This window comes from Taudactylus pleione, unplaced genomic scaffold (genome assembly GCF_031769625.1).
Source record: "Taudactylus pleione unplaced genomic scaffold, aTauple2 ptg001138l, whole genome shotgun sequence".
Taxonomy (NCBI): Eukaryota; Metazoa; Chordata; class Amphibia; order Anura; family Myobatrachidae; genus Taudactylus; species Taudactylus pleione.
The window spans coordinates 414,494-426,696 of NW_028285539.1; the positions used below are offsets into that span (position 1 = coordinate 414,494).

At 45.7% G+C, this 12,203-nt stretch overlaps 1 protein-coding gene and 1 pseudogene across 1 annotated transcript in view; both read right to left on the minus strand.

The window, feature by feature from the left end:
* The window catches only part of CHP1 (calcineurin like EF-hand protein 1), a 64,271-nt gene that overhangs the window by 6,592 nt on the left and 45,476 nt on the right, over window positions 1-12,203 (minus strand). Inside the window, exons 5-6 of the mRNA XM_088462048.1 lie at window positions 10,705-10,766; window positions 9,751-9,873 (exon numbers count right to left, since the gene is read on the minus strand). Of these exons, the coding sequence (XP_088318174.1) occupies window positions 9,751-9,873; window positions 10,705-10,766 (185 nt within the window). The remainder of the gene's footprint in view (window positions 1-9,750; window positions 9,874-10,704; window positions 10,767-12,203) is intronic.
* Window positions 7,737-7,822, minus strand: LOC148453502 (U6 spliceosomal RNA; annotated as a pseudogene).

Below are 12,203 nucleotides of genomic sequence, written 5' to 3' on the forward strand. Positions count from 1 at the left end.
GGTCCAAACCAGCATGAAGAAAGGAAAGTATTCTAGATACCTTGAAAACTTGAGGATCATAGTTTTTAGGGGCACACAACTGGAAATATGTATGCCATACCCAGTAATAAGTCCTGGCAGAGGCTGGTTTATGAGCTCTGATCATGGTCTAGAACACAGAGCTAGAAAATCCCTTAGACCTTAGGAGGGATGTCTCAAGAGCCAAGCAGTTAAAGACAGGCAGGCCAGGTCCAGATGTAGACATCAGGTCTAGTCGTAGAGGAAGTTGAAAAGGCACGTCTATGGAGAGACTTTGAAGGTCGGAGTACCAATGGCGTCTGGCCCAAGCTGGAGCTACCAACAGGACTGTGACCCCTTCTTGTTTGAACTTCCTAAGAACTCAAGGAAGAAGGGATAATGGAGGAAAGAGGTACACCAAATTGAAGGTCCACCTCAGATAATGCGTCCACGAAGGCAGTGTTGGGGTCCCTTGTCGTGGCTCCTTACACTGGAAGTTTGTGGTTGTGTCTTGAGGCCATGAGATCCACATCTGGGAGACCCCATTATTCCACCAGAAGCTGAAAGACTTCTGGATGTAGAGACCATTCTCCTGCATGCACATCGTGACGGCTTAGGAAATCCGCTTCCCAATTGAGTACCTTCTTCATGATTAAGGTAGGCGACTGCCGTGGCGTTGGACTGTACTTGTACTGGCCAGCACTGAAGGATATCCTGAGCCAGAGTGAAAGCTCTGTAGATGGCTCGGAGTTCTAGGACATTGATTGGTAAGAATGCCTCGGCTGGAGTCCAGTGGCCCTGGATGGAGTGCTGGACAGTCACGGCACCCCACCCGCAGAGGCTTGGGTCTGGTTAGGAGTACCCAGTCCAGGATCCAAAAGGGTGGTCCCTTGTTCAAGTGGGACGTCTGTAGCCACCAGGCCAAGGACAGACGAACCTCCGGGAAGAGGCTCATCTGGGATCTGAGCAGATGAGGCAGCCCATTCCACTTGGATAGGATCAGGTGTTGAAGGGGCCTGGAGTGAAACTGAGTGAACTTGAAGATGGACACCATGGATCCCAGGGTCTGCATTGCAGAGTGAAATGACACTCAGTGACTGTGTAGTAGTCTGCGCACCAGATGCTGTAATACTGAGATTTTGTCTGCAGTTAGGAAGATTCTCTGAACCTGAGAGCCCCAGATGTACCATTCTTTGAGAAGGTGTCAAGACTTTTTCCAGTTGATCAACCAACCGTGCATTTGTAGAAAGGAAATGGTTATCTGTAGTTGGCAGTGAAGAATTTCTGGGGAGCTGGCCAACAGCAAGAGATCAACTAAATATGGGAGCAGTCTGAAGCCTTGACGACAAAGAGGCCGCCATAACTGCCATGATCTTCGTAAAGACCAGAGGAGCTGTTGAAAGGCCAAAAGGCAGAGCCTGCAATTGGTAATGTTGCTGCAGTATAGTAAATGGAGATATTGTTGATGAGAAGGGGCTATAGGTAAGTGTCCTGAATATTCAGATGGAGGGCCTGTGCAAAAGAATTGCTTGGGAGTGGGGGCGGGGGGGGGGGGGGGGTCACCTCAGGTAGGAGAGGGCATATCCGTGGGAGACCACTTCTCTTACCCAGGCGTCTGTTGTGGTCTAACGCCAGAACTGGCCGAATTGAAGAAGTCGACATCGCACCATGGGAGCCATCAGGGAGAGGCCCGCCCCATCAGACTGAAGGCTTGTCCTCAGATTTGGTAGGTGGACGTCTAGTAGCTCAGGTCTGTTTGGTCCTAGGCTTGGAGGCCTTAGTTTACCTTTTCCTTGAGGACAAAAGGACCGAAAAGGATGATGTCCAAGGTTTCGCATTAAATGCAGAGGGCAGGAACGCAGTCTTGGAAGCTGCCAAGGAAGTCGCAATTTTGTCTAATTCTGGGCCAAATAGGATATCCCCTGAATAAGGCAGAGACTCCAAAGCCTTTTTAGAGTCCACATCTGCTTTCCATGAGCGGAGCCAGACAAAACAGCGGGCTATTACAGAAGTGGCAGATGCCTTGGAGGCTAGGAGAGCCGTCTCCATAGCTGCTTCACCCAAATAGGAGGCTGCATCTCTCATGGGAGAATTTCTGGGGAGCCGTTCCCTTGAAGCATTAGAGGGAAATGTCTCTTTTAGGGCCTCTGCCCAATTCTCAATGGTCTTAGCCACCCAGGCCATAGCACTAGCAGGACAAGTAATAGCTCCTGTAAGAGAGTATATAGATTTTAGACAAGCTTCCATCCTTCTATCCATAGTCTCCTTCAAGGTGGTTGCAGTATGGAAAGATAATGTAGCATTTTTGACCAGACGTGTCACGTGGGAATTCACTGCTGGTTGAACTTCCCATTTAGGGTAAAAGGAACTTAAACACTTAGGCAGCTGAAATCTTTTACTGGGCATATTCCATGTCTCACTCATATGGTCAGATAACTGATCAGAGTGAGGAAATTCTGGTAAATTACCTTTGGTCGTTTAAAGGATGGCTGTTTTGCTTTAGGAGCAGGTTCTGTCTCTTCTATTTGAAGAATAGATTTTACATCTCTCACAAGTGCAGGTATATTCAATTTAGAGGAGGGTTCCTAGTCTAATGAAGGAGAGTCAGCGTAAGATGTCTCATCTGGGGAGGCAGAAGATGCAATCAGTATCTGATAGTTGGGAGGACTGGGAAGTAAAACACGCTTAGTAGGTTACTAGGTAAGGGTCTCTTTTTGCAGCATTTGGTGAAAGGCTCTAGAGGTATCTGCCAGACTCTGCACTGAGGTAGAAAGCAAGTCTACCCATGGGGGAGGCAAAGGATTTGCATGGAGTACATGCCGTGGCCATCCCATAGGGGGAGCTACCACAGGGAGAGTTAGATGGTCCACAATTTTTGCCAGCACCTGTAAAAAAGTAGCCTAGGGTGGGTCCAGAGGATAGGACACTGGAGCTATTTGGCCCGGGGCAGTATAGCACGATGGACAAAGACCATCCTAAATGAGATCCTCTGGTGTCTTGTAAGTCCTGCTCAGCAGGCTTGACTTCAGAGTGGGAGGAGCAGAATGCTTGTCATTCTTGCCTCTGCCAGACATAGCTGCAAGAATATTATACCACAATCCAACACACTGCAGTGAACAACCCAGATGTATGTGCAATATGGCACAGTGTGAGGGCTATCACATACTATATATTGCTGTTGCGCACAACAAATATATGGAGATGTGAGGTACAATGAACCCCCTTATACCTTAGTATGCCAGGGTTATAGTAGAAGAAAGGAAAAGGTATAAGCCAACAGTCATATGAAAAAGAAAACAGACAACAGCGCTAGCATAAGTCACATACAATGCAGAATATAAAATATACCTGCGGTGGGCACTAAAATAAAATACACAGACCACAGTGGCTGGTAGGCTATAGTGCTGTATAACCTGCCCTTGGGGGAGGTATACAGGGAGACTGGACCCAGCGCTCCTGGAGATCTGAATGCAGAAAATGGCTGCAGTGAGTCTCAGAGGGGGCTGTGGGTGAGGGAGGAGCAGCAAGACCGCAGTGGAATGGCATCCTGAGCTAGGGGAGGGTACGCAGGGAGAGCACCTTCTCCCCTATGCTGACTTTAGCCACCGGGTCCCTTGACCTTACATATGCCCTTCGCCAGTGCTAGTAATGCCCAGGTGTCCACATCAGTGACTCATCGTCTCCTAAGACCGGAGTCAAGACTACGCATACACACGGGTCCCCGCCTTAACTATCCCCTTGAGTCCAGGCTGCAGTCTGGGATCCGGGGAGCCTCGCTGGCTAGGTCCCCCTCAGAGCCCCGCCGAGAGTACCTAGCCGAGGGCTGGAGTCACGGCGCCAGAGTGGTGATGGAGCAGTTGTGCAGATGTCCAAAGGACAGTCTTGTGCTGCTGCTCATTAGTAGAATAAATGAAAATAAAATGAAATCATACAAATAAGCTTGGGCTGCTAAATAGCAACCCCACTGTTAAAACAGTGATCCAGGTGCTCTGGACACCAACAAAACAGAGTTGCCCGCAGGCTGTGGAAGGGGTAGGGGGAAGGACCGGAGCATCCTGAGATTGAAAAGCTTTGCTGTCCAGTCCTCCAAGTTCCACCTACACCTCATTGTCTCCCCTGTGAAGCCCTATGGAACCTAAAAAAAAAAATACAAATTAGTTCTCCTCCACCTATCCTTAAGAAGCCACCAGGTCCCATGCAACTCTGCTAGAGTCGGGCGCCTTATTGTGCCAAAAATGCATCTAAGTCGCAATGCGATGCGACTAGGATACTGTGCGGATTCATTTGATATGCACCACGTGTGTATCTGTGTGCTACTGTCTACAGGCAGAACTTGGGGTGGAAAAAAAAAAAAAAAAAAACCTTTGGCCGTGACATCGTAGCACTTTACATGCTGATTCAGAGACTCAGTTGCACACGGCCACATATCAAATTATATCAGTCTCCAGGTGCGTCTTAGTTGCATCGCATCTTAGAAGATTGTGCAGCAAAAAAAAAAAAAAGTGAAAAAATATGTGCAAAGTGTCACGAGACCTGGCGTACAGAGAGGGGCTGTTTGGCGCGAATGCAGCAAAGATGTGCAAGAACACATCTGTACATTTTTTTTATTTTTTTTTCGGCACAAAGGATAATTTGTTTGATCATTGTACAGCCTGTGCCAGACACTTCTAATTTTATTTACAAAAACAGGATTTTGGTACTTACCGATAAATCCCTTTCTCCAATTCCATAGGGGACAGTGGAGAGCATAGACAGTGGGGTATAGACTGTGCTGAATGGGAGCTGGCACTTCAAGAATTTAAAAAAAAAAAAAAAAAAAAAGAGTGACTAGCTCCTCCCCCTCTATACCCCCCTACAAGCCTCAGTCTTAGAAAACTGTGCCCGAGGGGAGCTGAGATAAACAAACTGAAGAGGGGGAGACGAAGCAATCACACAGAACAGAGGAAAAGGTTGAGAAACAGTAACACAACCAGAGACATCAAACACAGTTCTCTAATCGTTACAATATAAAACATGACCACAACCCTGGCAGGAAGGAACAGCGCAGGTTGGGCATCCAGTGTCCCCTATGGAATCCGAGAAAGGGATTTATCGGTAAGTACCAAAATCCCGTTTTCTCCTTCATCCACTAGGGGACACTGGAGAGCATAGACAGTGGGGACGTCCCAGAGCTCCCAATACGGGCGGGAAGCGTTGAGAACCCTGCAAAAGTGACCACCCATACTGCGCTGCAGAGGCCGCAAACATGTCAAATCTATAAAAATGAACAAAGGTATGCCAACCAGACCAAGTAGCCGCTCGGCAAAGTAACTACATGGAAGACCCCGCAATCAGCCCCTCACTAGGAACCCACTGAGTGAGAGGAATGCTCTGTAATAAAAAAAATAGGCCCTATAACATTAGGCTGTGGTGGGAGCCATTACCCTACCACAAGGCCAATAAGGCATATACCCTAGATGATGCCATATCCACCTGTCTGAAGGTCAGACAAAACCAGTAGATGAGTGACCGTCTGGAAGCTGGCTAGCGAGGATCTTTAACGTAATACAAAAAACAGGATAAATGGCTGTTCCATGTATGGCTACCGTCCTCTCTACAGAGATACGAAGAGCTTTAATAACATCCAAAAGAAAAACTAGACAAAAAGGTGATGCCTGTGGAAGAACCAGAACCCTAATAGGGAGGTTGATGTAGAAAACCGAAGCACCTTAGGAAGGAAATGTAAGAACGGAGTTCCGCTCCAACCTTTGAAATAGCAAGAATGAAAAATGACCGTATAGAGTTCCCAGTTACTACACCCTCCTGGCTTAGACCAGTGTGAGAAGTAGGGGGTATACGAAAGTATAACAACTCCCCCTACTCCAACAGTACGAACAGGGTAGACTGTGAGAAGGAAAGTACGATATCAAAATTCCTTGGATCCGTAGGAGGAAGAAAGTGTGGATGTAGCAGAATAATCGTTTGAAGAAAAGACTGTACGTCTGGCATCGAGGCCAGCATTTACTGAAAGAAAACAGATAGAGCCTGCAATATAAAAGTCTACCAAATACGGTGGTAATGTTGAGAAACAACCATTTTCCAAGTTCTAGACATAGTAGGGAGTACCCTGGAATCCCGTTAAGACGTAAAATGGCCCTTTCAACAGCCATGCTGTCAAGCATAGCCGCTGTAAGTCCGGATAGACCAAAGAACCATATATTAAAAGATCCTCTCACAAACGTAGAGACCACAGATCGTTGATGAGTAGAAGTTGAAGGTTGGAATACCAAATTCTGTGAGGCTAATCCAGAGCTACTCATAGAAGATTGGCCTTTCTCAGTCCGATAAACTCCAAAGGGAGAAGAGGAAACTGAGGGAACAGGTAGACAAATTGGAAAAGCAACTGCGATGACAGTGCGTCCATTGTCACTGTCGCCAGGTATCTTGTCCCAGAGCAGAAGAGACCAATTATGGTTCAGTATTGATGCTATGAGGTCAACATGAGGAAGACCTCACCATAGGACCAGCCTTTGAAACAGCTGCGGATGTAGAGCTCATTCCCCTGAATGCACGACCTGCCAGCTGAGGTAGACAGCCTCAAATCTGCTACACCTGGAATGAAGATTGCCACTGCAAACCTTTTCACCCAGGATAGAATCCGCCTCAATGCCTGCATAGCCGCCCGACCTCTGGTGCCAACTTGTCTGATGTACGCTACGGTTGTGGTGTCATCCAAGTGGACTCTGACGGCTCAGCCCTGCCACAGGAGATCTGTCGTAAGAAAAGCGGAGAACACTTACCACAATTTAATCTATACAGGTCGACTCGCTACCTGTACTGGTTAGTGGTCTTGTAAGAGATCTTCCTGAATCACTGTCTCCCATCCTCTCAGACTCGCGTCTCTGGAAAGAAGAATCCAATCCTTTACTTTGAAACCTATACCCTCCAGTAGGAGTATTAATTCCTACCCCTAGAGAGGGAATATCAGAGTTCTGAGACTTAACCGTACTCATTATTAAAAGGAAAAAATGGGATCCTGCCCACAAAAAAACCCAAAAAAACAGTGTCGGTAAAGCTGAAAACTCCCAGAAGGAAAATATCCTTAAATAATGGACTCGAATGCTGCAACAGGTTTCCCAGGATACGAACGCCACTGTCCTTACTAACTGAATGGACGTTGCTCCTTCCTGCTGAAGGCACACTTACTGACCGAAGATGTCCATGAGCATATCCAGAAAACTGTAGCCTCGGCGCTTGTTGCCAATGAGACCTGGGAAAATACGGAATCTACACCATGACAATTGAGACTGAAGTGAATCCCTGAGACATTCTGCAGTAACTGGTCCCTGGAATCTGCCTTCAACAGAAGAACATCCAGGTAATTGATAATAGTGATTCCCTATGTTAATCTAGGGACTGATGATAAGCCCAAGAGTAAGCTCTGAGTCCGGAATGAGAATACGAATTGCGAATCTCAAAAACGCCTGGTGAGGCGGTCTGATAGGGATCTGAAGAAAGTAGTTCTTGATATCCACATATATCGTGAATATCTATCCTTTAGTTCCGCAATACCCGACAAAAGGGACTCTATATTAACTTTAAAATCCTTAGGAAAAAAAAATTGAGATTCTACAAGCTCTGTGTCGGTCTGACGAAGTTGTAAGGCTTCGGACCCATGAAAAGGCTGTCCATTCTAATGTCTGGGAACCTGGACTACCACTGTAGCTAGGATATATTTTTCTGTGAAACGATATTCCTGTTAAAATATGGACCGCTTCACGAATTTACGTGTTATCCTTGCGCAGGGGCCACGTATCGTTCCAATATGTGCTGCCGAAACAAGCACTGTTGCAACTCTGCCACGTATTTTTTTTTTTTCTTCTTTTAAGTGAAAGTCGCAGACAGAATATAAGAGGATTGACCTCCCTTATCTTGAGAAAACCCTTCTAGTTCTCAATCATTTGCTCTTCCCTTGATAAAAAAAACAAACTGTCAAGTTTTAAACTACAGCGCCCTATGCGCTGACAACTCCAGATCTTTTGACGTCACTCTCTCATCCCTTCAGGCGATATCTGCAGTTTCTAGGATATTGCTTACAGAATATAAACTCAGGATGCAGAGACCTGACTATAAATGGGCTTGAGAACATTTTATTTGAAAAGCGTGTCCTCAGATGCTGGCCACGTAGCTTTGTAGACAGTACATTTGTATGTCCCAGCTTGGATTCGTACCGGGGACCTTCTGGTGACTGAGAAGCTGTGCTTGTCCAGCTGAGCCACAGAGCATGTGCGTTAATGGCCGCCGCACCCCCGAGGGAAGCGCTGATGGCCGAGAGGAGGAAGCAGAGCACCGGAGCTAGGCTCCGCCCCCACGCTATAGCGCCCAAACTTAGTTAGTCTTGCTATACTAGCTGCTGCTAGTGTTTGTAACATGGCACATGCAGTATTAGTCTTGGCTGCCCTGCTAATCGGAGCAGTTTGGAGGAAAGGATATAGCTGGTACTTATACCAGTAATAGAGAGAGCAGCGTCAGCCTTAATGCTGGCTGTCTCCTCTCAGCTTACTTACTGCATTACATGCCGCTTTTTAGGTTAACCTGGCTACCCCGCTAGACGGGGAGCCAGGCCATACTCACATGGCTGCTGTAGCTGCCGGTGCGCGACTTACTAACGGAGGTCCGCTATGCGCGCTGCAAGCAGTGGCATGTGGGACCTCCTATGGTGACTCTAGTAGTCAGGGACCCCAGGCAAACTGAATGCAGTTGCGAGTGGGTCCCCCCGGCAGCTTCCAACAGTGCAGACAGGCAATGCAGCTACTGTCTGTCTGTTCTTTCAATGTAAAAACTTCAGCGCAGCAGCGCTTCTGTAAATTAGACCTCCTTGAGGAGAGTGTGAAAAAACATATCAGCTCCCCTCGAGGCACAAACTAAGACTGAGGCTTGTAGAGGGGTATAGAGGGGGAGGAGCTAGTCGCTCTTTTTAATTCTTAAAGTGCCAGCTCCCGTTCAGCACCGTTTATACCCCACTGTCTATGCTCTCCAGTGACCCCTAGTGGATGAAGGAGAAACTTGGGATTTCTGATTGAAAGAGCTTGGTGGACTCAGACATAACTGACAGAGCACAGTCTTGGCCCTTGAAACAAGGTTCAATGGGCGCATGATTCGGAGGTGCACGCAATGTTTATGTCGGATCTAGTGGAGCGATGTTTAGTTACTTCGCATACTCATACATCTCGCCTTGACTGGCATGACTTGGCTCGCTGGACGTCTTTTCATGCAACGTTTCCCCTTCAAATGGTGCACAGTGATGTGAATAGGACACAAGCAGCTTCTGCTGATTAAAATGACATGCAGCATACCTATGTTCTGTGCGCAACTGCGGCTGTATCTGTATAAGAAATGCTACGTTATAGTGTTACAGCCGCTGACACTAACGTAGGATAGATATATGCAGAGATATCTGTATTTTGGGGTTTTCTAAATTACATGCAAGTTCAGGAAACTTATGTATCCAAGGCACGATGACAGCAAGGTGCAAGGAGAATCACAGCAGGCGTATATGTGGCACAATGAAAAAACCTGCACATAACACAAGTTACACAACGCAAGGAAGTGAAATTAAATGGCCCGTTTTTCCACACTACTGGAAATAAGCAATAACATATGTTTAACAGTAGGATTACAATTAAGACGACATACATTCTAATTTATTGTAAGGCTACACTCCACAATTCACATGGATCCCTCTAGTGCTATATGATCTAATCCGGTACATACATTGACAAATTCAGTGAAGGAAATGGCACAGTCTCCATCCTGGTCGGCCTCCTGGATGGTACGGTCAGCAATGCTTCCTAGCTGCTCATCTGATATGTTCACTCCAACCATCATTCGCAGAACCTGCCAGTGAAAAGCAAAATGCATCCCATTAATAGCTACAAACGTCCAGGTAAATAAAACCTGGGTGAATGGTTTGGCCCATCAATATAAAGATTTCTTATGCAGACATCAGTCCAACAGGTCCAGCCTTCCTTAGACTGTAATGGTGCTGATCTAGTACAAGAGTGGCCAGTTTAGATTCAGAGGGAAAATTAGTCAATCCCTTCCAGAGACCAAGAAAGGCTGATGTACCCCATATGCTGGTGTTGAAGGGCCGAACAACTCAACATGTCTATGTAAATGTGATTTTCCTGCATAGATTTCAGCCACAAATGTACCCAACGCCACATGGGCTCCAATGTGGTTTTGTATTAATTCCCATCCAGTGAAGTTTCTGTGGTCACACTATGGTTAGTTTAGCTTTGGGTAATTCTGTCTAAACGGCTATTGCTATTTAATCCAATCAGTATTGCTCATGTATGGATAGGTTTAGGACAGGGGTATTCAACACGCGGCCCTCCAACTGCTGTGGAACAGCACTTCCCAGCATTCCCTGCAATAGTTTTGCTATTAGGGCATGCTGAAACAGTGGCAGGGCATGCTCAGATGTGTAGTTCCACAACAGTTAAATACCCCTGGTTTAGGACATACTTACTGAAGTTTCCTTCTTGATGAGTCCCAAAACCATTAGTTAGATCTAGAAAAGCTGATCAGCTGTAATGTGCTAGTTACCCCCTTTATGTCTGTTCCAAATGTCATCAAGAAGCTATCTAAGGTTCTCTTCATTAACCTTATTTATGTGGACACCACACACACACGATTGTGAACAGGTGTTTATTCTGTAAGTGTTACCTGCAGGAGTTCATCACGGGAGATTTTGTCATCTTTGTCCAGATCATACAGCCGAAAAGCAACTGAAAAAAAACAACAACAAAAAAAAAAAGTAAAATTTTTTATTATTATTCACTTTTAAAGCCTCCATTTACAAGGCAATCTGGATGGCAGGCAATACTTGTATTGCCAAAGGTTCAAACGTGGATGCTGAAATTACATAGATCTAGTTAACCAGACCCGATGCTGAGCATATCAAGCTCACTAAAGAGCATCTAGATGCATTTCCAGTATGAATTAACCCCTCCATACTAGGTGATAGAGGTCACTTTGACCCAGATATTAGGAATCCATGCCTGCATTGTAATATACAGTCAGGTGCATAAATATTGGGACATTGACAGAATTTTCATATTTTGGCCTCTATTCACCACCACAATGGCTTTGAAATGAAACAAGATGTGCTTTAACTGCAGACTTTCAGATTTAATTTGAGGGTTATTACATCGAAATCAGGTGAACGGTGTAGGAATTACAACGGTTTCTATATGTGCCTCACACTTTAGAAGGGGCCAAAAGTAATGGGACTATCAACTCAAAAGCTATTTCATGGACAGGTGTGGACTATTCTCGTTATTTCATTATCAATTAAGCAGGTAAAAGGTCTGGAGTTGATTCTAGGTGTGACATTTGCATCTGGAATCAGTTGCTGTCGACTCTCAATATGAGATCCAAAGAGCTATCACTATCAGTGAAGCAAGCCATCATTAGGCTGAAAAATCAAAACAAACCCATCAGAGAGAAAGCAAAAACATTAGGTGTGGCCAAATCAACTGTTTGGAACATTCTTAAAAAGAAAGAACGCATCGGAGAGCTCAGCAACACCAAAAGACCCCGAAGACCACGGAAAACAACTGTGGTGGATGACAGAAGAATTATTTCCCTGGTGAAGAAAAACCCCTTCACAACAGTTGGCCAAATCAAGAACACTCTCCAGGAGGTAGGTGTATATGTGTCAAAGTCAACAATCAAGAGAAGACTTCACAAGAGTGAATATACAGGGTTCAGCACAAGATGTAAACCATTGGTGAGCCACAAAAACAGGAAGACCAGATTAGAGTTTGCCAAACATCTAAAAAAGCCATCAGTTCTGGAACAACATCCTATGGACAGACGAGACAAAGATCGACTTGTACCAGAGTGATGGGAAGAGAAGAGTATGGAGAAGGAAAGGAACTGCTCATGATCTAAAACATACCACCTCATCAGTGAAGCATGGTGGTGGTAGATCATGGCGTGGGCATGTATGGCTGCCAATGGAACTGGTTCCCTTATATTTATTGATGATGTGACTGCTGACAAAAGCAGCAGAATGAAGTCTGAAGTGTTTCGGGCAATATTATATGCTCATATTTAGTCAAATGCTTCAGAACTCATTGGACGGTGCTTCACAGTGCAGATGGACAATGACCCGAAGCATACTGCAAAAGCAACCAAAGAGTTTAAGGCTAAAAAGATTT